This window comes from Procambarus clarkii, chromosome 41, assembly GCF_040958095.1.
Source record: "Procambarus clarkii isolate CNS0578487 chromosome 41, FALCON_Pclarkii_2.0, whole genome shotgun sequence".
NCBI classification, from domain to species: Eukaryota; Metazoa; Arthropoda; class Malacostraca; order Decapoda; family Cambaridae; genus Procambarus; species Procambarus clarkii.
In genome coordinates this window covers 19,038,120-19,065,586 of record NC_091190.1, presented here as the reverse complement: position 1 = coordinate 19,065,586, position 27,467 = coordinate 19,038,120, and the positions used below count along the sequence as shown (strand labels likewise).

Here is a 27,467-nt window from a genome sequence, read left to right as displayed (position 1 = left end):
AGAGCAAATTAGAAGGAAAATGGCAAGAGAAAGATTGATGCCACATGTAGAAAAATCAGCTACATAATTTTACAAATAGGTTTTATACAGGAATTTGATTGTTAAAATTAAAAATGTAGAAATTACATAGTAAATATGATGAAGACAAAATTACGGCAGCATAATAAATGCTAAGGATTGAGTTTCGTGTAAAGCCTCTCTGTAGCAAGAATCAAAACACTTATATGCAACACAAGCAAAACAAGAACGGCATTTAAAGAGAGGATATTGGGAAGGGAATGAATGTATAAAAAAAGGATAACTAAGAGAAAGATCCTCAAGCAATGGAAAAATTATGAATATTGCAGTTATGATCCCATCAATAACGGTCAGCCATATTGCACCAAGATCACCCAATTGCTATGTATTCTTATTAGTGATCTGTCATTGCGGCCAGACTGCCAAATTAGCTTCTGACAAAATAAGGTAAAATGACATTAATCTTGTCTGATAATTAAAGGTAAATCTACAAAATTTATCTGGTGCTTATCATTAACTTTCTTCAAAATCCCACTTGCAAACTTTCGGTTAACAGGTGCAATTCCTGATTATTCCGTATGTGCAATGAAATAAGATATTTATGAGGAAGAAAAATATATCCTAAGCTCTTGCGAAACAAGAAATTGTCAGCAAGGAATAAAAGTAAAAATATAATCGACTTCATGTGTATAGAAATAATTTGTATAAATTACTATTTACGGTATGGGTACGATTATTATCCACGAATACTGCTGAATTGGTGTAGTGGTAAGACACTCGCCTGGCGTTCCGCGAGCGCTATGTCATGGGTTCGTATCCTGGCCGGGGAGGATTTACTGGGCGCAATTTCTTTGTAGCCTCTGTTTAACGCAACAGTAAAATGTGTACTTGGATGAAAGAACGATTCTTCGCGGCAGGGGATCGTATTCCAGGGACCATAGGATTAAGGACTTGCCCGAAACGCTACGCGTACTAGTGGCTGTACAAGAATGTAACAACTCTTGTATATATCTCAAAAAAAAAAAAAGAATAAACAAAGGAACGGGCTGAATTTTGCCTGGTAGTGCTTGGCAACACCCGGGAGTCCGTGTTGTTGTGGGGGACACGTGAGGTGGCCAAGACTATCCACTACCTCACCCACCTCATGTTAAACACGCATATCTCAAATATATACTGATGATACTTTCACCACACTCGCCTGAAGTCTCCCCCTCTCACTCACCATCATGGGAGAAAACTAGGTTTAGAATAGCCATCATCAGGGTGGATGGCAAGAAGTGGCAGAGTCGAGTCTTAACAAAGGCGAGAATGGCTCTTGTCAGCTAGCCAGCTTGAAACCGTCGTGCCTCGGCCACCGAACCTCAGATCAGCACGCGGTTCTCACATTAAACTATTTGTGAGTACTAACTCGATTTTGCGCTTGTTTTGCGGAAAGGAACGCTATCAACTTTTTTGTTTAGTATTGTTATACTTTTACTCTGCTTTAATTATTATATATTATATAATTTATATATATATGCATTTCTCTTCCAGCGCCTCAGTGTAGCGATCCAGAGGGGGAATGCCCGCTGCATCCTCTGTTCCTGCCCGGCGTCGGAGGAGTTCGAAGAAATCTACAGCCTCTAGGAAACAAACTTCCCCTTATTTCCTCTTAATATTCTCATTTTGTAAACAATCAGATATGTAACTATATAACCTTGTATAATAAAGTGTATAACATAAAAAAGGAGGGTGGTAGAAGTGAACACTTATACGTATTCAGAGTTAAATGGCAAGTAGGTTAGGTCAGGTCAGGTTTTCTCTGAATGCTCTGTTTCCCTTCTTTGAGGCTGTGGGTCCCTACCATTGCACCAGAGGTGTTACTCCCTATATACATGCATTTGTGTTATTTGTTTAAATCTATGATTCCCCCCTTGAATCACATATAATAACATGGTTGTTTAATAAACCAATATTAATTTAATATTGAATTTGTCAAGAAACTGACTTTTTAATTAATTTAGACGAAAATTGTTCATGTGATGCAGCAGCTTCCTAGAAACAACTTGGCCAGAAGGTATCAAAGATACTAGGAAAGAATAAAATTTGGTCGATCATATCAGAAGAAACTTCTTTCTGGGAGCATCAGCTGATAAGATGCCGTTCCCAAAAACGTGAAATACTCTTTAAATCATTTCATTAAGCTATATTGGAGTTTATAGAATATGTCCTTCCACGAAACCGTGACAATTCACAAAGTTTCAGTCCCACGAACGCAGGTCCATTTCATGTTAACTGTTCCCGAAATCTAAAAACGTTTGATGACCATTTTTGTAACACATTTAGGTACATCTGCATTTGTGCAGCTACCCTAGACTATATGAACGTAAGTACAGCGTGTCAAAAAGCTAGCTACGTGATGCTAAAAATCCCCATCACACAGGATGGTTAGTCATACAAAGTCATGTGATAAGTAGTCTGCACTGGCAGAGTCTGGGTGCATTATGAGGATATCATGAACACAAGGGTGAATAAGGTAGCAGTGATACTGTGTCTCCAACTCTCAGGATCATACAGGGCCATATGTTCCACTGGCAAAGTTTGGGTGCATTATGAGAATATCCTCAAGAACTCGAGAGTGAAAAAAGTAATTGCAAAGTTCCAGGTACCTCATGCCAATGGGTCTGAATAGTCTGATAACTGGGCATTCGGTGAGGTAGTGTGGGATATAATGTCCCAGTTCTTGCTCACAGTTTGCGCCTGGAGTGCTCAGGATTGGGAGATCCGTCACCTGTAGCCACCTGCTACAGGTAACGGTAACCAAACCTGATCCTGGTAACCACTGTGTCGCACAGTCTGGTGGACGTTTTGTGCTGCCCATAAACATTGGTTTCAGATCTGAACAAATCATAGCTCTTTATACTGGTGCTTTCAGGTCGTTGGGCGTCAGTAATTCCTTTCCTATCAGACCTGAGTGTTTGGAACAATATAGTTTTGACAGCAGAGATGGGGATACTTTATCTAATCTAAGTCTACTTCATCTTTATCTTTGTTACATGCTAATTTGGCTGCAATGTCTGTCATTCCACGCATTAGAAAATGGAGAAACAACGTTTCTGTGTCGTCCTGGGCCCATTATTAAGCCCCGTAGTGACTCGATAACGTACGTTTCCTTTGATAATGTACGTTTCTAAATACGTTTCCTTTGTTACTAAGAACCGGGCTAAGCTTTCAAGAAAGGGGATTGGCCATTTTATTTTCGCTCAGTAGGCGAGGTTCAGGCAGCCTTCCAATATATTTTTTGTGCTAAGATACTTTAAGACAGTATTAGTGTGTGTGTGTGTGTGTGTGTAGGGGGAGGTGTTCCCGCTTAATCTATCCAGTGGTCAAGTGCAACTACTCGCAACCGTCTATTGCTTTTGCAACTGTGGATGGAGGGTGTGTGTTTTTTTTCTTCTTTGTTTAACTTGGTTCCTAACTTTCTGACATCTGATTCGTCTGCGTTTTCCACCTGTATCCTCTCGGGTTGTGCCTCTTATAATCTTGTATATATAACATTAAAAATTAGCTCACACATACAGAAAACGGCAGAAATTATAAAAGAAAAATATACGCTGTATCTAATGCAAAATTGATGATCCGCTCGCCTTCACCAGGAAATGTCAACTTTCACGTGCATACGCCTTTGTCTTGGTGTTGGCTCCAAGGCACGCCTTTGTTTAATTAATATTTGTATTCTGTGAGGTGGGGTTGTGAGAAGCAATAAAGTAAGGGACGGCCACATTTTCATCAATGTTAAAACACTTACTGCTCAACTTGTGTGTCTACCGAACGTCCACCATAGCTTAAGTCGGGATACGAACGACGACCGATAGCCAATAAACAAATATAGACAGAAAGACCGAACAAACGAGAGGCTTTAATACACTTGTGGGTTAGATTTAAGTGAGAGGATACAAGTAGCAAGATAATCTTGAAATGTGGGGGTAGAAGTGGACGTGAACCTGCTGAAGCGGAGACAGCATAAGGTCAGTGTGCTGCCACAGCCTGGGGAAGGGGCGCCAGATGACTTGCTACCAAAGGTACAACAATGCTGCCCAAGTTCTGCTTCATGAGGAGTGTTCAACCCAAAAGTAAGTAAGTGTTCTCATGAATTAAATACAAGAGAAAGGCAGTGTAGTTATATACTGCAATTTGCAGAGTGAACTCTTGGTATTGAACACACAACAGTAAATACTGTGATGTATGAATGAACGCTTTAGTAGCTAAACAAAACAGAATAGTTGTATTTCCGCTGGATACCATCACATGTTGACATCTCTGAGTATGATACTCTTGACATGGTTGCAAGAGTCGCCTGCAGCAGACTAGTATAAATTAATAAAGATGTCTCATTAGAAGCGACAAAGAGAATACTGAAACTAATGTCCGATGAAAATTTTACTGACCTTACAAATACACCAAGACTGAAAGCTGTAGCATTAAACATTATGACTAATACCGCGAAGAGACGTTTATATATGGAACTAATAAAGCAAGAAATCGACAATGCTATATTTTAGCGGCAAAGATACGACTGGGATACAGTCGTATCTGCCAGCTTCCTAAAACTCCTAAAACTTCCTAAACCTGCCTTCTAATGCAATGTTTCAACTTTCTGATAGCGGGAAAAATGTATTCTCGTTAACATTATATTATAGAATGTGTCCCATAATGACTGACTGCCTACCCCATCCCCCTGGTTTGAGATATACTGAACTTTAGTAAATATTGTCTGTGTACTGGAACACTTCATATACTCGATCTGAACCCAAAACTAACACTGTATTTCAACAATTGTATAACATACATGATGTAACTACAACTTGAATTTGCAAAAAAAAAAAACACTTTAATCACCTTCTGTGGCTGAATACTCAATAACTCACTATGTACTGTAAGTCCCTATCCCTATCCCTAGCCCTCACAGTACAGACGAAAATGCGCGTATGATGATGTTGGTTAGTAATATAAATAAATGGCCACGTCTATGGTAGAAAATAAACCAAAACTACTCACCACCCGTCCCTAAAACTTTGAGCAGTTCAAAATGCGTCATATCCACTCGCTCCTTCCCTGTCAGGTTAACTGAAAGAAGAGAAAAAATCCAGTTAGTTGTTTCCATCGTAAATGCCTAATGTAACACATTCCTAGCCTTCCAAAGAATTCATACTGTTTAATAATAATAAGTTCATCTTCATTCTACTTTGCTCTGATGAAGGCGAATTAGTTGAAAACGCGTTAAGCATTCTCTACTTTTCACATGTGGTTATTCTGCATACTTGGATCAGTGTTTTTGTGATCATATAGCAATGGGAAGGGGTCTGGATTAGGATTTGGGATGGGACGGGGGGGAAGGAATGGTGTCCAACCACTTGCACGGTCGGGGATTGAACGCCGACCTGCATGAAGCGAGACAGTCGCTCTACCGTCCATCCCAAGTGGTTGTCGTAGTTGACATTAATAATAATTATTATTTGTATTAGTCGTCACTTGTTAATTATATTATCAATAATATAAAGTTTACTAAAAATTAAATAAGCAATAATATAGTAAATATAGCAAATAAGGAAGACAATTTTAATAACGGTAAATACAACAATATACAAAAAATAACAAAAACGATGTATAATAATACAAGTAAATAAAAACAAACCAATAGACCAAATAAATATCAACTTATTTGTTTTACTGTATATTAGTTCTTTTCCAGTTAGACTTATTACCATGAACCATAGATGGTAATACAAAATAATAATATTACCATGATATAATTTGGGTACCGTAAAGCGGGATGTAATTCATTTTTGATTCATTGGCAAAAACAAGGCCTGTGTGTGGCGAGTCATCTCCTGCATACCATGTTGGCTTATCATCTGCTGCCTTTACTGGGTCAGCCCTAACACGCACCAGTATATAATCTGTGTCAGCCCTCTCCTCCCCAAACATGAGGGGCGGCGCCTCACCCCACCTGCCCACCCTTTCTTCAACCGAGGCTACACATAATTCTGTGTTGTTTTCAATAATGTTAGAAACGCAATGCTATTAATTACATAGGTAGGTTTCAGTAGTGTTTGAGATACATTTGTTATTATTTTACGTTGAGAAACATGCCAGCTTTCGAAATCAAAGTCCGTCAGTATGTCATGATCGCTACTTCTGCTAACCGCTACTTCTCCCAGGGTTAAGTTAGCGTCCAGAACTCGGTAGCGGAGGTGCGTTCAGTGTCAACACTGGAGTTAGGAATCCTGACACGACAGCCTACAACACACCGGAATCTTGACCTACTTCCTCAACCCTTTGGTATTCAACGTTACCTGTAACTCAGAGAATGGGATCACGTTTACAATAATGTAGAGTAAACAAACTCCACCTAGGAGGAACCTTCAGTTACGAGTAAATCAGCTGGATGTTTGGAAGAAATAGGATATCAGCTGGTGGTTTAAGAATTAGATCTTCGACGGTAAAAAAAAGAAAATTACAACAGCAAAACTCTTAAAATATAATATTATTGAAAGAAGTGAGTCCTATAACAGACATGGAAGGCTTTTCCATTCATGAGCTCAACAACAAGTTACCGAGGGCTGACCATTGCTACGGGATAGGTCCACTCACGTTAGCTAGGCTGACTAAGCTAGCTAGGCTTCTCACGTTAGCTAGGTTTCTCTTCGTCTGACTAAGCAGCCAGTTTTCCAGAGTTACGGAAGGATACTTTACTTCCTGAAGGAGAAATTAACCTTGAGTGGGTATTTTTTCATTGGACATATTACATCTCTGATTAAAGCTACTTTCACCAACACATTACATATGCTACTTATGTAATGCGTATCGGCTCTCACAACAAATGATAAAATGAGAATGTTTAGTGACATTGGGGGCAACAGAAAGGTAACCAAGGTAGCCCAACGTCACCGTAGGAGGACGCAACAGTGGCTGACTGGGAAGTGGGTCAATAGCAAGGACATCACAACTATGACGCCCAGGCACCTATTAGTCTACCTTGGGCCAGCCAGTAACAGCCGGTTCAAGTTCTCACCTCCACCACAGCCTCACATCAGGTTCCCTAACTTGGTGTTTTCCTGAACTATACCCGTCTTCTGATGTGACTCACCTGATCCATAACCTCACCTGCCAACACGTAGCAGCTACGAGCATCATTGTTAATTATTTTATAGTGTTAATGCAAAACAAATTTGAAACTGACAAAATGGGTAGGGGGAACCCTGCACATGCCGTGGGCTTCCTGTCCCCCGACAAGGCCACAGGCGACGGTACAGGAAAAAAATGGGTAATATAATCAGGTACTGGTAAACAATATATGCAGAAAATATGTCACAACAACATGGCTAAAAATTAGACACCTAACGCACACTTCACAACAAAATAAAGGCGTACTAGAGTGTGGTCCGCCCTGGATCATTATCATGTGTAAAGACAGAATAGTTAAGGACGGACCCAAACCTAGTCATAGATTTCTTTATTTTCTGAAGTGTAGATTGGGTGTCAAACAACGCACGATTAAAACACTAGTTACACTACACACCAGCAGGTGAAATTAATGATTTCTTGAGGGCGACGGAAGTAACTTTTAGTTTGTCAAGACCTTCGCTGCGAGGAAAACCCGCTGGCAGGAAGTCCAGAAGAGAAAGTCAACAGACAAGGTATACTACCTGGTCCATAATTGAATGTTTATTATCTATGATAATTTCCATCGTATCCCTAGACACGCGTCAACATAAACTTGTCTATAAAGCTTGCCAATTGTGCTGTACAATAAGGAAAACAGAGCAGAGTTTAGGAAACAGTGAGGGGGGGGGGGGCAGCCTTGTTGGATATGGATTTATAATTAATGAGTCATGGCGGGATCGAGCGTGAAGAGACCTCCAAATAGAGGACCGAATCCTCCAAATACGCACTCTCTCCACACCTGCTTATCTCGTGCGCTCATACCTGCGCATCGCGTGCCTTTACACCTGCCTCAATACCCTAGTAACAACTCTAATCTGAAAAGTGTCATACTCTGTGGCGACATCTGTTTACCCCTTTGACTCGCTGTGGACACTTGACTACCGTTCCCTCGTGGTAAGAACACGAGGAATGACTTCATGCCATCCGGGCTTTCCTGCCCGCACCTCCCGACTCTACATACTTCCCAGTAAACGTGTAACTCATCCCCAGCACTAAACAACATTTACCAACCACTTTGGGATTCTCGTGGCCCTTACTATCAGCACTCAGAGAGTGACTGTGTATTCACCTAGGTTGTGCTTGCAGGGGTTGAGCTCTGCTCTTTCGGCCCGCCTCTCAACTATCAATCAATGAGCTGTTACTAACTACTATTTTTTCACACACACACACGTACGCGTGCGTGTGTGTGTGTGTCGTATAATGGAGTATTTGGGACACTTGGTCTTTACATAGGTAGAGCTTCGAACTTTACAATGGAGTTAGTTCAGTTGAAATCGTGATTTTCCTAATCACGATTTCAACCTAAGACAAGAAGCCATCAACCTAAGACAACCAGCCATCAACCAGCGATTGATGACTCACAAGCCAACACTAGCGGTTACCTCAATACCTTCAACAAAAATAAAGAACTGAAGACACGTAAGTCATTATTGTATTTTTTCTTTTTTAAAAATAATATTGTCTGGAGTGCGGCACCTGTTGTTAATCTCCCTTAACAGTATGAGCTAAGCGTTGTGACGTCCAACAGTGGCCTTGTAAATCACAGTTGCTATCTCTTGCGTAACTGATTCGTTTACATATTAAAAGCAAATTCTTGCACCTGCAGCTTATCAGTTCGGGAGATTTACACCTGTCTCCCTCCCCCCACCACCCCCCTCCTCCCATGCGTCTACCAGCACCGCATGCCCGCATGTGGCGCAATCGCTTCAGCTGAATCACTAAAGTTTGTTTTTAATTATCCTAACTAATCGCTGTGATAACGGGTATCGAGACAGGCTTTTTTTTAATTGCGCCTATATTCTTATCGTCCGGCACTCTTGGACATGCGCACGATATCTTCCCCACCGCAGATGTCCAACCACTTGGGGTGGTCGGTAGAGCGACGGTCTCGGTTCATGCAGGTCGGCGTTCAATCCCCAACCGTTCAAGTGGTTTGGCACAACTGTTGCCTGGTGTGTGTGTGTGTGTGAAAATAACGTCACTTTTGGCTCGTATGCGCGCTATGGCCAAATTTGGACGTAATTTGAAATGAAATCGACTCACAAAAGTGACGAACTGTTCCGTTTTCTGTTTGAGTCGTCCGGCTTACTTGGCCAACTTAGAAAAGGCAACTTTCCATTAATGTTTTTCATACCGTTTTGAAACTTTAGGAGAATTTCCTGCCCACCTAACCTATCAGAGGACCCTTAACTTACTGTTGTTGAAAAAACTCCCAAATTTATTTTCATTTTTTGTTCGTTTTCAAATTACGTCCATATTCGGCCATACGGGCAAACGGCCAAATGCGACGTTCTTTTTAAGAGGACAGGTTGCACGTGGTTGTCCCCCTCTGTTGCCTGAATTGTGGCGCACGGGACTATGTATTCTGTATAGCCTCTATGTGAGGCCACGTGTGGTATACAAGTAGTTCCGGAACGGCTACCATACAAAACATTCACAGCACCGCTCCTGTGCCAGGTAAGTTATGGGCTCACCATAGCCCGTGCTACTTGGAACTTGTTCCGAGTAGCTGAATCTTATAACAACAACGGCTACCTGCCAACTTCCTTCTGCTCAGAGTACGGACGCTCTCCACACTCTGGCCCTCTCCCTCCCCCCTCCCTGACAGTAGGCACTGCTGCAACCCCCCCCCCCCCACACCACACCTGCTGCAGCCCCACCCCCCCCCCCCCCATACCACACCTGCTGCAGCTCTTCGTCAATTGTGAACTATTCAGCAGGAACCTTAATCCCACTTACAGGACACCACCCCCCCCTTCCTGTTTACCCTCTCACAGGTATCCTATATAATTACTCTAAGTTTAAAATTCTGACTCAAGCTTAATCTAATCTTTAATTAACAAATTTCACAGACGATCAACGCTGGGGGTGGCGTTACAAGCAGCGTGTGTGTGTGTGTGTTTTGTGGAGAGTGGTGAAAAAACATCAATTCAGAAGTCCTGGTTAGTAAAGTGGAGTGAGTAACGGGCCACGGTGCGGCTAACGAGTCAGTATAGGAGAGGGGGTTAGAGTATTGACCTGCGTGGGTAACGGTGGGTGTGCTCCTGGGTCCTGGTGGAACACTTGCTAGTCACGCAAAGGAGCACTACGCGACCCACAGGCGGGTCACTACTCCCGCGTGGCAGTCATCCGTATTACTAATTTATGATCCTTATCAGTCATTCCACAGATACGCCAACAAATTTTGCCATTTAAACTGTGGCAAGAATTCCAGTGGTAACAGAGGTGGACGATTGTTTGTGTCACACACACACAGCTATTACCCCCCCACAGTGATACCAAGTCTGACCCCCGACCACATCCCCCAGCGGCCGTTCGTAGTAACGTGGTGCTGAACTTTAGGCTTCCGTTAGCGGGTGACTGGCTCAAGTCTGCCGTGTGGCGCTCGCCGCCACACCTTACCGCGTTCACAGGTCCTCCTCCCCACTACGGGCTCACCATAGCCCGTGCTACTTGGAACTTTGTTCCAGGTAGCGAATCTTTAACAACACCTTCCCCACGCAGATCTGCCATCAATACTGATATCTGTCACTGTATTTATCCCTCCCCTACCCTCTCCTTCACTACACCTAGCCTACTTATCCATTTATGTTTCCGCAAGTTATGTGGTAGCAAAGACTCGAGAAATATCACTTTCGGTGTTAAAAAAAAAGGTTGTTTAAATAACGTGTGTGTGTTTGGTGGTGATGGTAACGGTGGAGGAGGCTGATGGAGATGTGATGGGTGGAGGGAGTGTTGAGTGGGGTGCCAACACAGGTGATTATGGCGAGGGCGTGGGGGTGACAATGATAGTGTGAATGCTGATGGCACAGCTAATGTGACTGTGGCCATGATGCGACACCACTCTTAACTACCAAACCTCTCCACTCGCGCTACCAATTACAGTTATGTGACTATACGCTACAGTGCTTTTACGAGTAGCGTTCACGCCATTGCGTGCCGCTATACTCAGATACGACAGTGAGCGCTAATGGGGAAGGAGCCAGCAAGGTCCTAGACAAGCGTTTTCCTCCCCTCGTGAACATGTCGATTCTGAACGGTAATTACACCATAGAATGCACAGAGAAATCACATTAAAATGATGTATCGATGAAAAAAATCAGTAGGAACTGTGATGAGGATTCGAACCTGTGCTCTGGGTACTCTTTTATTTTACTCTATAGAAACACCCTTACCCCCGTGTGTGTGTCCTTGAAGCACAGTTAATAGCTTCTTCAGTGGTATAACAACAAAGGATCAACTCTGAAGACGATACCTGGGATGGCCTGGGTTCATATCCTGGCCGGGGAGGATTGACCGGGCACCAATCCTTAACTGTAGCCTCTGTTCACCCAGCAGTGAATGGGTACCTGGTGGTTAAACAATTTGGCGGGTCGTATTCCGGAGAAAATTAGGATTAAGGACCCGAGACGCTATGGGTACATCACATCCCACACCTGCTGAAACCCCCCCACACCACGCCTACTGCACCCCCCCCCACCCCAACCGACACCGCACCTGCTGCACCCTCCCACATCACACCTGCAACCCTCCCCACACACACACCACACCTGCTGCACCTTCGTCAATTGTAATGTCTTTACAAGAATGTAAGAACTTGTATATATAAATAAAATAAATATATATCAATTCTACGAGGGTCTTTCTGACAATTCACACCGCCAAAAAAACAATCTTATATACTTTATTATGACAGAACCGAAGGAAAGTTCTACGCGCTTCGTGTGGCAAACTACGCCGTATTGGTCTATATTTCTCCGTGTCTGGAACCCATGCTGCCAGAGATGCGAGATGCCGACTGCGGGCTCTACGCCTCGGAGCTCTCACACCCAAGGACGAACCGGAATTCACGTTATTGACCTTCGTTTACTTGAGCGAGTGCGTTGCCTTCACCTCCCCCCCCCCCCCTTGACTTATACCTACCCTCTTACCCTCCTCCCCCCTCCCCCTAACTCCGTCACTTCTACCCACACTCCTAGCCCCCCACCCCCCTTCACACCTCCCATCTCTACCCATTCCACTCACTCCCACCACATCTATCCACTAACCCTGCCATCCCTCCTGTCAGCGTACTACTACTAGTAAATTGAGGCAGGACATTCCGTGCGCCACTGTAGGTCAGACGCGTCCAGACTAGCCAAACAGCTACCGGGCGCTTAGAAACTGTATTTTGAAACAGTGCTTGTAGTGCGGTGGGGCTTGTGACTGAATTGTGACTTGTGCCAGGTAGGGTCATTAAGACCACGATAATAATTACGAACCGACCACCATGTTTTTTTCCTTTCCTTTCTAGAACAAAGTCCAGGACTAAAGGAAACGTTTGAGCGTATATTCCCGCCAGGTGCATGCTTCAAGTCACCTTGGGAGCGGGATCTCTCCCTCCCAATACGCTGTCCTTGGATTCAAAGTGGATGGCTAACCACGCAGCCGCTGGCCGCCCGGGGGCTCCCTGGGGATATATGACATTTCGTAAGGACCTCGATACATCCCAGGTGCTTGCTGCTTGCACCTATTGGCAGCCTTGTCCGCCTACAGCTCTTGGTACCTGACTGGTCATATATTGTTGGCGGTGTTGCATACCAGGGTTTTACCATAGAGTATGATTATCAAGTTTATTGTCATCAGTGTTGGTGTGGGTTCTTTTATTTATTTCTTTTTATTTAGAAATTGTACAATATGTACATTGTCGTACATATTCTTCTGTAATGTTGTAGGGTGTTGTCGACGACGACCCCCCCCCCTCGCTGATGTGAGGGAGGGGGTGTTGCAGTCGATGATATGGGGGGGGTTAGTCGACCCTCCCCGATGTAGGGGTGTCGCCGACACGTACAGGTGTCAGGTGTGTGTCTCGTCGCCGACACGTACAGGTGGGTTTTGTTAGTACTGGTATTTCCAACACGTGTAGCAGTATCGTACATCCATGCAGGCGCACACGCTGCAAGTGTTACCCCCCCCCCCCCTCCCCATGACAAGTGCAGCACAGAGTCCAGCCTCCAGCTTATCACTCCTCCTCGGGCCGGCTCACAACAGCGCCACGTGTGTGTCCTTCCCGCTGACCTTGTGTGCGTCTCCACCTCCCCTCCCTCCCTCCCTCATTCCTTCCCCTCACCTGCGACGTAAAGCACGCTTCACACCGCTCACGTGCTGCCGTGTTTATTCCGTGGGAGGCTGAACCACCACCACCACCACCACCACCACCACTTGGCTATGATGTGGTGTAGGGCAGTGGAGCGACGTCCTGCCGCCTCCACCCCTCACCTACGGTGTCTTAATTCGTCGTCCCCCCCGACACTATCTCCTCCCCCGACCTTCCTTGTCACGCATCCCTAAAGATAACCTTTGACGTGTTTACGATGACTCGTTACACACGGCCTCCAATCTCGCCCCTCAGTGGTGAGGGGGTGTGGAGAGATGATAGCCCCCCCCCCTCTTCCTCACGGCCTCCAATCTCACTTTGTACTTTTTATATCAAAGCGTTTTAAGTTTTGGGGGGAATAAGGAGGGGGAGATGCTAATGTCCCTAGAGCATGGGATGGGATGTGTGGTGCAACACATCCCATTGATGTGTTGCACCACACATCTCATTCCATGACATCCCATTCCATCCGTTCGTGACTCGAGTGCGAGTCACGAACGCTGCGTGTGCAGGTAGAAGCAGCAGCAGCAGCAGCAGGAGCAGCAGCAGAAGTAGCAGCAGCAGAAGTAGCAGCAGCAGAAGTAGCAGCAGCAGCAGCAGAAGTAGCAGCAGCAAAAGTAGCAGCAGCAGCAGCAGAAGTAGCATCAGCAGCATTGACTGGGCTCTTCAACTACAAACGACCCGCTCTTAGAAGACACCAACATGTACGGCTGGAAACAGCAAGATAAGAAATGTATTTATGAAACTCTGACGTGGTATAGCCTCTGAGAACTCAAGCCCGAGATGATTACTGGATGCCTTATTTTAACGTCCTTCAAGCCTGCCGTCTTAGTCACGCCTTTGTCAGCCTTTTCCTGCAGGCGCTTGCCTTGCCTTGGTTACACTGCAACTATATCCTGGAGTTCATCACCACTCTCACAATTCTTCCCCCCAGCCATCCTAAAGTATTCCGCCTAATCCTGTGATTGAACTGCAACGTGTGACCTTCGGGATGTTGCGCGTCCTAGGTTTGAGACAGTCATTTGGTTCACAATGTAAACACAAACTGAGATGTAAACATTGCATCACTAATGTTGCAAGAATGGATTGAAAGTGGTTAATGGCAATAAATATACAGGAAAATACGGCATTTGAGAGTTTGCATCAGTTTCCTTCTTGCATAGTAGGAAATACTTAGGTAGGAGGGGTGTGGAGAGCGAACGTTTGTGACAATCGTCCGCTGCTTTGAGTGTTTCACCGGGATCTCTCCTGCAACACGTCACGCCGCAAAAATGTTCGCACCAGTGCTTGGTGTGCGCGCACACACGCACGCACACACACGCGCGCGCGCACACACACACACACACACACACACACACACACACACACACACACACACACACACACACACACACACACACCAGCGCCTGGTGTATACGCGCGCACACACACCAGCGCCTGGTGTGCACACACACCAGCGCCTGGTGTGCACACACACCAGCGCCTGGTGTGCACACACACCAGCGCCTGGTGTGCACACACACCAGCGCCTGGTGTGCACACACACCAGCGCCTGGTGTGCACACACACCAGCGCCTGGTGTGCACACACACCAGCGCCTGGTGTACACACACAACAGCGCCTGGTGTACACACACACCAGCGCCTGGTGTACACACCAACACCTGCTGCACACACCAACACCTGCTGCAAGTGTTCACCAGAAACTCGAAAGCCAGGAAACAATGTAGCACAATTAATTTTTTCTTCATGCAATTCTTTACATGTACCCACAGAGTCTTCAAGGAGTCGAACCGTCAAGAACACGCGACCGCAGCGACACACTTTTGAGCAAGCCATAGGCTCCCCCCCATCAGGCTGAGGCCGCTGGTTGGTCCATTAAGTAACGCTCCTGTAGCGGAAGCCAAGGGTGCTCGGAAATTCCTCCATAATGCTTTTCACTCACGTGTAAAGCTAATACTCGCCAACAGGACCGCAGGGTAGATTAACAAACCGGTTTAACAATGGTGGGGAGGGGAAATTAATAGGCTTCTAAAAATATATACTCATGACAGAAGGAGCAACAATGAATTAAGTCAATATTTATAAAATGTTAGAACTGGTTGCTGGTCTGTGGAAATAGTTTCCAGGTGACATCACAGAAGCTGACGGGACACTTGAAACCTCAAGCTAGACATGAGAGTGAGTGGAAGTTACGTAATTACCTATTTCGCGTGTTCTAGTAAGCCTTTCACAAATTTCTTGATTACTGTGTTCTTGTGTAAATTTCTAAAGCCCGATACAATTCAAACTAATTCATATCTTCCCCTTGCATTCAAATGTATTTTGTGTCGTTCTACATGTTTCAAATACAAAATATATAGTTTCTCTTAATGATTGTGTTAATTCATCGTGACTCGGTTGTGAGGCTGTGAAAGTGGCGGGGAGATCTTGTGTCATGGGTGTTACTTTGCCCAATCACTTGGCCTGCACGGTCAACCGTAGGCTCCTCTTACAAAGAACGTCGCATTTTGCTCATGTGTGTGTTACACAAGGCCAAAAATTGTCGTACTAGAAAATGGAAGCTGCTGGCGAAAGTGACGCACTGTCGCGTCACCTGTTTTGGGTCCTCTGGTAGGTTAGGAGAGGACACTTTAACGTGACTTTTCTTGACGTTGGGAAACCTTAGGAGGACGGGGTGGGACGGTAGACCGACGGCTTCGCTTCTTGCAGGTCGGCACCTTTATCATTCTCCGACCGTCCAAAGTGGTTGGACACTATTCCTTTCCCCCGTCCTATCGCAAATCCTTATCCTCATATCCCTTTAAAGTGCTATATAGTCTATATGGCTTGGTGTTCTCTCCTGGTGATTACCTTGCTCTCTGGTCTCCCGGGTGGAGATGCCGTGGTATCCTAGCTGCAGCGCCATCAATAAAGTGGGGAATAAAGTGTGTGTAATGTAAATTTGTTTACAACGCGAGGAATTCCGTCCAGCTTACACACGCGCACAGCAAACGATGCAATGCGCATTCAACACACAAATGTATCTTTAGCAAGCCGGCCTAAATCGTGCGTATTATTAAACCAGTTAAATGTCAATAATTTCCTCTTTACAAATTCGCCTTCAGCCTGGAGTGCACTCGAGTATATTCTTTTGTAACTTACAAAAGATCCAGCACAGCAGATCCAGACGTGCTTGTGAGCTGGCTGTACTGGGGTTGCATAACGTACAATGTCATGTTGGTGTGCTAAGTAGGGCAGGCGGACTGGGGCGTCAGAAACGCAGAACTGGCAATCAACAATGCAGTTGTCTGTACCCTGACAACCATAGCTACCCGCTGTTGGTACAGGGAATCGTCGTCCCCGCGGCTAGGTCACAGTCTTGTGAAGTATATATTATTATATTCCTTCTGTGTAGAGAGGGCGTTAACGATAAGGCTAGTGATGAGCAGTAACTATGCCACAGGCTGAACAGGTGCGTGTGATGAGGGATGATACACGTGCGTGCCAGCCCCCCGCCCCATGCTCCACCCACCCCGGCCAGCCAGCCCCGACCCCATGCTCCACCCACTCCGGCCAGCCGGCCCTCCCCACCCCACGCTCCACCCAGCCCCCCCTCCCATGCTCCACCCACTCCAGCCAGCCCCCCCATGCTCCACCCCCCCTCCCATGCTCCACCCACTCCGGCCAGCCCTCGGCGCTCTGCCCACACCTGCCAACTCTCACACCGCGTTTACAAAGGAATTTAAACAGCAACAGACAATCCCATCTACACTAGGCTGTTTATGGAATACATATGGTGCTACAAGCCACATATGGGAGTGGTTAGCACACAGGTACTCGCTTTGCCGTATACATCATGTGTGGGAGACTTAGGTTAATGTAACAATAACCTATACTTAGATAATTGTTCGTTATGCACATGTAATAGCTATGCATATTATTATTATATAATTATATATATTATATTACACACACACACACACACACACACACTCCATACTACCTAACATGTATTTTCACTTCCAGTTAACAGTGATATTGAGTTTCTTCGTCCAACAAAATGCATTTACTGAACATTAATTTTAGTTCTAAATGATGTATGTATAGTTGCATGAGCTTTCATACAGTACAGGTACCAACCGGAGGGGCCGAGACCCCACGTGTGAGGCGGGGTGTGTGAACAGTATCCTATAGTACAAGTTGTTTTCTCACAGAGGCCCCGTAACCTGATAAGATATCGCGTCGTTCTAAATCAAAGGAACTATCAGTGATTCTAGTGCCCGTTTATGCTGACTGGCTTTGAGCACTCAGGAACCGCTCTTATACCCGGGCCCTTAAGAGCAGGTAGGGACTTGGGGGGAGGGTACAGCGGAGAGTATAGGTGTGGCCGGCTTCTCTGTCCCCTGCTGCCACTGCCCATGCCAACTACATAATAGAATCTATAGTGAATTGGTAAATAAGTACGAAGATAATTTTGATTTCGTCTAGTCTTTCCCCATTTTACACCCTCCACCATCAGAGCTCCATAGCCCGTGCTACTTGGAACTTTTGTTCCAAGTAGTTCAACAACAACAATGACATCAGAGTATATGTAAACGTCACTCTTGGAGGCAAAGTGAGACGCATCAAACAAGAAATTGCGTAACAGAACCATGTCATCTTGGTTATGTGAGGTCACCTTGAAATGCTGGCAATGTGTCAGGCCGGGCGAGGTAGGCCGGGCGAGGTAGGCCAGGCGAGGTAGGCCAGGCGAGGTAGGCCAGGCGAGGTAGACCAGGCGAGGTAGGCCAGGCGAGGTAAGAACAGAATCAGCACTTGAATCTGGAGTGTAAACCAGATTCTGCACCAAACTGCTAGACGAGTTTTTATTTGGGAAATAGTATGAATTTATAGCTCACCCACGGGATGTGAAATATGGCGTGATTTATCTTGCTTAGCTGTCACCAACAAGTACAGCCATTTTAACTGTAGACATATTAATGCTCTAGGCCTAGAGTGAAATTATTCATTTTGAATAGGCTACGGTATCCATTTTATTGCGCAGACTTTAAAAGTAATTCATTGAATATAAGTAAATTTGTTTGGAGTACAACTATTTTAGCCAACTTGCAACCGCCTGGAGTGTTGAATGTTTTATGTAAATGTTCTTTGCATTCAGCACTAAAGCAATATGCAGCAGGCCTATCTGCCCATGCGAGGCAGCTTCTATTTATGCCCAGCCAAACTCATTCATATATACATACGTCCATCCAACGTTTGAAGCGACTCCACGCCCATTATGTTACCCGGTAATTTGTTCCATAAATCAACAACTCTATTTCCAAACCAGTATTTACCCAGGTCCTTCCTGAATCTAAACTAATTCATGTACTTTTATTTAGTGTTCTATTTTGTGTTGATATATTTAGATCCTTATTTATATGTCCCTTATGTCATATACATTTCTCATATACATTATGTCATATACATTTATACATATCCAGTTACATGCTTCAATGATGTCGCTCCTCACTTTCGTCTTTTTCCCCAACAAAATGTAAATTAAGTTGTTTTTGGTTTAAACTCTTCGTAAGGGAGGCTTCTAATTCCTGGGATTAACATCGTCATCCTTCGAGTTCAAGAAAATTTATGTCTATTCTATGGTCTGGAGGCCAAAACTGAACTGTATAATCTAAATGAAGCCTAATAAGGACTAGGTTAAGCTAAAGAATAAAATTAGATGTCGCATTGCTAAATCTTCTAGAAATAAATCACAATATCCTATTGGCTTTATTCTGTACACTTTTCTGTGTTAAATTGCAATTGATAATCTTTCGTTTATCTAAATCTACATTGTGGCTTCTGAATTTATTTCCAGTCCTATTTTTGTGATTCCCCCTCCCCCCCCCCCACACACAGGTGGGGGGCCTAATAGTCTGGTGGATAGCGCGCAGGACTCGTAATTCTGTGGCGTGGGTTCGATTCCCGCAACAGGCAGAAACAAATGGGCAAAGTTTCTTTCACCCTGAATGCCCCTGTTACCTAGCAGTAAATAGGTATTTGGGAGTTAGTCAGCTGTCACGGGCTGCTTCCCGGAGTGTGTGTGGTGTGGAAAAAAAATGTAGTTAGTAAAACAGTTGATTGACAGTTGAGAGGCGGGCCGAAAGAGCAAAGCTCAACCCCCGCAAACACAACTAGATGAACACACACACACACACACACACACACACACACAATGTGCTCTCAGTAGTCACCTTTATCATAAAGCTTAAAGAGTCGACCAAAACTGTATCTCAGATGTAAACAAATCTCGGGGAAAATCTGTCGGCGAAACGCGCGAAGCTGAACCAGTAGCCAAGTAACACGTCCGCGAACATTTCCACCACGAAAGCAGGGAAAAGAAGTGTAGCCAAGTCGGGACGCTGGTCAAGTCTGCATATTGGCGTGTGTTCACAAGCCAGGGTTAAGGCGTGTAGAATAAAAAAACAAAAGAAAAACAAGGGACGCTGCAAAGAGAGTAAAAGTAGAAGAGAAAGTTGCGGGGTGGGTGGATTACCCAGAATAAGTGCAGCTAATACAGGCTGATGGGGTCTGTCTCTACCTCTCCAACGTACCAGTAGAGGAGGAGTCACTACAAAGACTTCGGATATGCACGATGAATTCTTGAAGGTTTGTGCATGCAAATGAGAGGAACAGTTAGAGGTGAAAGGCGGAGGTAAGCAGTATGTTGTATGTTTCACGTTTGTACGTGCTTAGTGGATAGATTATACGTATATACAAGAATTCGACTCTGGAAATGAATTGCTCAAGGGTGAAGTAAATGGAATAGAAGGAATATCTGAGAAAAAGAGAAGTGGTTGCGAGGCTGCGAGAGGAGGTGCATGGAGGAGACTAGGCTAGTAGGTCATGACAACTCAGAGGTCGTCTTGCTCCACACACGCTCACTCGACTATTATTTTATTGTTAATAGCCTAATTGTTTTCACGTATATAGGTTGTTTATAACAGGTTTCTTCAGAATAAGCGTAAGGTGCGTAGTTATAGCACATGTCGAGACGTAGCAGCTATTGCCAACGACGCTGGTGAAAGGGTGTGTGAGGGTGTGTGGAAAGTGGCAGAGAGAATACATACTCTCAATACTAACAAACCTATATTCAATCTCTGGGAAAACAAAATTGTGATGAATGAAAGCCATCATTAAAAACAGGTGAATTGCAGACGATTCCACCGTTCCATGGCATAAAAACTCAAGGGAAGAGCGTTAGTGGGTGAAGGGCGTGTTGCGCAATGCTGGCGGCCTCTGGTACTCGCGGAAAACTCCAGCAACCAGAAACCTTCACTCCAGGCCTCCACCACCATGGTAGCACTCCAGGCCTCCACCACCATGGTAGCACTCCAGGTCTCCACCACCATGGTGGTACTCCAGGCCTCCACCACCATGATAGCACTCCAGGCCCTCCACCACCATGGTGGCACTCTACCACGCACTAATTCCACCAAACCCATGCCTCACTAACTGACCAACTCCCACAAACGTATATCTACGGTTTTTCTCACGGATACAATTGCTCAAACCCTCCGCGGTCATCTAATCCCTTCAATTTAGAAAACCCACAAAGGACAAAGCGTGTCCTTCGTTACTTGACAGAAAACAGATTCAAGTTACCGAGCCAAAGTTTCCTTTGAAGCCATTACAGATGATTTGCTTATTTTACTCAAGGTTATTAAAGGTACAAAGAATGTGGAGTTATCTTGGCGAGCGTGAGGACGTCCACAAGGTGAAGGGGGCAGGAGTCAGCAAGGTACCTGACACAGGACCAGTGGGCAGGCCGGTGAAGGCCCGCCACCCCCGCTCGCTCAACAAAAGAGGTCACGGACGTCTACACACTTACACTCAAATAAATAATCACTTAACTTAATCCTCAAGGGCATAGCTGTCGACACAATACATTTTCCTCAGTGTTGTCTCAAATTGAGACGTTCGTTAGCTCAAGATGTTAGCGTCCGGTTTCCACAGGATTTTTAACAAGCACATTAATGACGGCATGACGACTAACTGCATCAGTTTAATAGCACTTACAACGGGTATTTACATTTTCTGCAAATTAGCTTACCGTGTAACATAACTGGCATAACAGGTACGCCTTAACCCTCTCCACCACCTGGAAGGCTTCTGTGCTGGCTAGGGTTCGAGTCTCCTGGTGGGAAAGTGTTCTAAAGTTGTATACTTGACTCTCGTGTTTAGGAGAGTTGTGCCTTAAGCATAGACACTGTGTCTTCCCATATTAACAGGGACTTGATGAAATTAACGTCTAAATGACCCCTCACTTGCTCTAGTGCTCTTGGGAGGTGGTGATCTTTGTGGTATTTAAATACTCCGAAATTACCATTTCTTTTAAGGGTCTGAGCAGGTGGTGGAGAGGGTTAAGGCGTACCTGTTATGCCAGTTGCTGGAAGGCTTCTGTGCTGGCTAGGGTTCGAGTCTCCTGGTGGGAAAGTGTTCTAAAGTTGTATACTTGACTCTCGTGTTTAGGAGAGTTGTGCCTTATATATATATATATATATATATATATATATATATATATATATATATATATATATATATATATATATATATATATATATATATATATATATACATACATACATATATATATATATTATATACACATCCTTAAAAGTCTCTAAAGTTTGCTAATACTGGCTAACTGAGTTCATACCTCATATTGCTCCCGGTTTTTAATGTTTCTCTCTCTAAACTTATATGCAGACGTACCCATGTCAATGAAATACGAAAATCATCTGTGCTGGGCCAGAAGAATGTTACTTGAGGCCACTACGCTACTCAAAACTGTTTATGAAATTCATGTTGACTGTAGTATTTAGAGACCAAGTTTGCTTTGTATTTATATTGTGTTGCCAATCATGATGAACTTCGCCTTGAATCCACCACAAGTGAAACCTACATTCTGACGCGTAGATCATACGTGACACAGTGACCGCGTGTTGTGACCTGGTCATTACAACCAGACTATATCTTGCTCATAATGGCATTCAGAACAGGATATATCATAGCTTAGTATGATTATTGTGAAAATCTTGTATGTTCTCGTAATATTTAAGACCTATACAAACATTCAGGAACAAACTGCTACTGCTGAACATTAGAACATAAGAATAAATGAAACTGCAAAAGGCCTGTTGACTCATTCGAGGCAGCGCCTGTTTAAGTTCAAGTACGTTTATTGATACAATAAAATACACCTCAAAAGGATAGAGTAGCTTAGGCTATTTTTACCCTCGACAGCTTCTGTTTACTTTCACCCAAACTGATCAATATAAAAGTCTAACCTACCCTTGAGATTAGGCTATCCCACATCTTATGTTACCGGGTAAACCCCGCTCTCTTCACTATCATTATCACTATTCCAAACTAAAGATTGTATGGGGAATTTCCAAACCACAGTATGCGAGGCATGACCGGCCCTGGCTCCCCCACAAGTACATCCGTTTCCGTACGGTTCATCATGTTTTGGATAAGGAAACTACGTCATAATTTTCCATGGAAGGATACGCGAGTATCGGAAAGGCCGCAACCAGTCAGGTGGATACTCTACTTGGCAATCTGTCAGCGAGTTGCTCCTTTCACGGCGACCTAGATTCTGAGAAATTAACAGCATGAAGTGACCGAGTTGTGCGTAGCGTTCTGACAAGGTCAACGGGAAATTCTGTTCCCTTCACTCCACATCCCTACATGTATCTACATATTTGCCTGTATTTTTTTTACACAAATACTCTACGGTACGTAACAGAATCACATCAGCGTACGCGAAGAGGAGTAGAGTACGAGAACAAGCATTCAATAAGAAACTGGAAAGAGGAGACATGATTGCAACACTTAAGATCATAAAAGATATTTCCAAAATAGATAATGACTATTAGCAAGTACAACATTAGAACTGGAGAACACGGACGGATAGAAGCTATAGATACGCGTGAGCCATAGAGATGTAGGAAAAATTTTTTTTTAGCCTGAGAGTAATTTCTTTTTATTTTCCCTAGTGAACAGTGAACACTGAATCACCGAGACAATTATATACCGCCTAAGCAGCGCTAACGTTACAGTATGCAGTACCTGCATGGGACCCCCCCCCTCCTTTAACTCGCCCCGACAAGCACAAAAAAGATGCCACACTGCTGGTAACAATTAATAGAGCAGAGTTAAGGAACTGAAGATTATATCTCTTAAGAACTAGAAGCGACCTATTCAAAATATACTAAATAGGTAAATTACATAGAGGCCTACGACGGACTTTAGTATAGTCCTCTCGAATTCTGACGTAATTTCGAAGAACATATTTTGACGTATTAATCCTTATCCCCTAAGGTCAAAATTGACGTGATGTCCCGTTTTCTATTCGTAGGTCCTCGGGTAGGTTTGGGCAATTTAGTACAACGGTTTAATGACGATGTGAACGCTTGAGAGGACGGGCTGAATAGAGATGGCACTCAAGTGTTAACTAGATGCATGGATTGAGGAATACGAATTTCTTCAGTAGACAAGTAGCGAGCACCCATATTCACAAACCGAAAGCACTATTAGGTATGAACTTACAGAGTAAGAACGCACGGTAGGGCCGAGGAGCCAGTGGCGAGCACCCATTGCGATATCGACTTGCATCAGAAGGCAGCAAGCAGGAGGGCGGCCACCAATATGGGGTGGGGGTGGCGAGCGAGCGGGTTGTAAACCTTAGGCCATCATCCACCACCCAGTTTACCACCGCCCTGGCAAACCGGGGTTGGGGGTGGGGGGTTTGCCCCCTCGGAGGTGGGGATGGAAAGATTGAGAGAGAGAGAGAGGGGGGCCCCTCTCTCCATCTCGCACGTCTCCACTGATTTGGATCTGTAGGGAGTTTGTGCAACCCGTCCTCTTAATATCACGTCGCATTTTGACGTACACTGGTCCCAAACCTGCACACAGAAATAACACCACATGAGACCAGAAGACATGGCAGGATGTGCAGAATACCCCCGTTGAAAAGCAGAGGTGCAACAGGTACTCTGAGAGAGAACTCTATCAACATCAGAGGCCCGAGACTGTTCAACACGCTTCCACTACACTCTGCCTAAAGCCAAAAATCGTCGTACTAGACAATGGTAGCGGGTCGCGGAATTGACGTACTGGCCCGTTTTCTGTTTTGGGTCTTCTGGTAGGTTAGGATAAGGGCACTTTAGTACGACACTTTCTTGACGTTGGGGAAAACTTAGAAGACTTAGGTTTGTGGTGGGTAAGTAGCTCATTGTTGCCAGTTTTCAGCTTTTTGCATGACCGTGCTGGAGTGATCTGCGATTTTTCTACATTGTCGTTAGCTATCGTAAAGACAATACAAAATACAGTCAAATATCATCCTTCACTTCTGCACGCTGCAGTGATGTTAATTTGAACAGCTAAAACAAAACAAGTAACTTTAAATCTGCACCGTCAGTTTTTGTTAACTAAATGATTACAAAACTGAAGCTGGTCGACAGTTTTAGGGGAAAGTATTGTTATATTCAACAAAAACTACTTTACAATTTATAACCCGGTATGTTTTATAATTTCTGATCTCCTCCCGAACACAAACATGTATTGAAAAAAATAAGTCGGCGGGCGTGGGCGCGCGCACACACACACACACACACACACACACACACACACACACACACACACACACACACACACACAGTGGCACGTATTTCTAGCTGATGCAAGCAAAAACATTTTTTTCATAAGGACTGTTTAATCCTAACGGCACTAATTACCCACGAAATAAATAACAGTAACAGTGTGTGTTGTGTACTTTAAAATAGAACAGACAACTACAGCCTTCCCACGGGAAACTTCCTTAAGAGAGACAGCTCCATTGATAGTAGTAGAGCAGCGAGGTTATATATAAAAAATAGTCATGTAAACATAAATCAACAGCCTGACTAACCACATCATCAAAACATTGCACATGAAGCCTAGTCATGGGCGTTAACCACCTGGATCACCATCACAGTCAGCGGCAGGACGATATACCTCTCGTCCACTGCCTCTAACACCGTACAAATACTGTGACTAACAAAGTTGCAGCAGCGGCAACAAAGCAACATAAATAATGGGCAGCAACAATGTTCTATGCGTGGCAACAATACTAATAGTTATCATTTCGCAGTTTTGTTAACAATTTTGTTTAATAGCATATTTCACACATTCTGACTTTCTGAGTGGTACATCACGCCTGCCTTTTCCCGTTCTCATTGTCTCGACGATCCTGCCCATTGGGTCCGACACCTGCACCAGGTGTCAAATAGTGTACCGCTGGAGAAAACAAATTGTAGCGTTAGTCTCCTTTGTGGCAACAGCTCCTGTGTGGCAACAGCGGCCGGGGAGGCGACATTCACGCCTTCCTTACACATTGTTTGCCTGTTTCTATTAATAAAAACCTAATGTTCACTGAACATGCATGCATATAATTCTATTTGTTAACCATCATGATCAACATTTTCTCCTCCATCCTGCATATTAAAGGCTAACGCGATAACCGTTGGGTTTATGTTGGTCAAACGTTTGCCCGCTGTGTGCCAGGAATCTTAGCGAAGTATCCAAATTTGCTTATTGTAGGTAATACATGCACATGACTGTGAAGCTGCCGCCCAGTTGGGTGGGTGTGGAGCAAGATTAGTAACTGTGACTCACCATAGATGTAAACTGCCTTGTATGGAGACTGCTGTAAACCTCTTGATGAATCACTCGATATAAAAAGATTATTGATGTATATGTATTTGTGTACATGTATATATATGTACATATGCATGTAATATTAACAATTGTGTAACTAGCTTAACAAGATGGTCACTTGGAACTATGGGATTCAGTTCCTGAGCCCATTATGTGCCTCTGTACCCCTTTCCACCACCGTCCATGGTATAAGTATGGGGTCCACTACCGCCCACGAGATGGGTATGGGGTCCACTACCGCCCACGAGATGGGTATGGTGTCCACTACCGCCCACGAGATGGGTATATGGAGTACACCACCGCCCACGAGATGGGTATGGGGTCCACCACAGCCCACGAGATGGGTATGGGGTACACCACAGCCCACATGATGGGTATGGAGTCCACCACAGCCCACATGGTGGGTATAGAGTACACCACAGCCCACATGGTGGGTATAGAGTACACCACCGCCCACGAGATGGGTATGGAGTCCACCACAGCCCACAGGATGGTTATGGGATCCATCACTGCCCACGGGATGGGTATGGAGTGCATAATTATGAAATTAAATCAAATGAATATGTGCCCAGCTAACCCTTATCCATGCCCCCCCCCCCCCCGCCTCTCCGCCATGTTGCCGCTGGAGGCCAGTGAATCAAGAGGATCAGCTGCACCGCGCTTTATGCCGCTCCCGTGGCTGTTGCCAACCCTCCCACTGTCGCCAAGCCTCGTGCTCGCAACACGCCAAGCCTTTTGTAGAAATACAAAATGCAGATGTTAGCTGGATATCTGGAGCATACCTGGAAATGGTTCCGGGAGTAAGTCATCCTCGTGATAACTTGGGGCCAGATTCACGAAAGCACTTACGAACGTGTACATCTTTCCTCAATCTTTGACGGCTTTGGTTACATTTATTAAACAGTTTACAAGCAGGAAAACTTCCCATTCAACTGTTGATATTGTTATAAACAGCCTCCTGGCGCTTCGGAGCTCATTAACTGTTTAATAATTGGAAACAAAGCCGCCAAAGATTGAGAAAAGATGTACAGGTTCGTAAGTGCTTGCGTAAGTGCTTTCGTGAATCTGGCCCCTGGTCCCTTGTGATAACTTGGCCCAGTTCCTTCCGTTTTGGAAGGCTAGTGTTTTGACTAGCAATCAGTTGAGGCCATTCTTCTCTGCACGTCAAAACGGATGCGGTTATATCAAGTCCATTCTTATTTAAATAAGCATACATTGTAATGATAACTACGCAACACTCCTACTAGCTGTACCCATTTATCTGTGTAACGATCATAATAGAAGGTACTAAGTAGTAACTTGGATTCTTATATGTACATATGTACAGTATTTTGCTCATGGGCGATGCCACTGGTTTTATCGTATTGTGGAAAATGCATTAAAGC

The 27,467-nt window shown here is 44.5% G+C and overlaps 1 protein-coding gene across 5 annotated transcripts in view; it reads right to left on the bottom strand.

The window, feature by feature from the left end:
- Positions 1-27,467, bottom strand: part of LOC123761091 (ribosomal protein S6 kinase alpha-5) — a 118,791-nt gene that overhangs the window by 19,931 nt on the left and 71,393 nt on the right. For all 5 annotated transcript variants that reach the window (XM_045747032.2, XM_045747031.2, XM_045747028.2 and 2 more), the window contains one exon: positions 5,056-5,124. In XM_045747032.2, the coding sequence (XP_045602988.1) occupies positions 5,056-5,124 (69 nt within the window). The remainder of the gene's footprint in view (positions 1-5,055; positions 5,125-27,467) is intronic.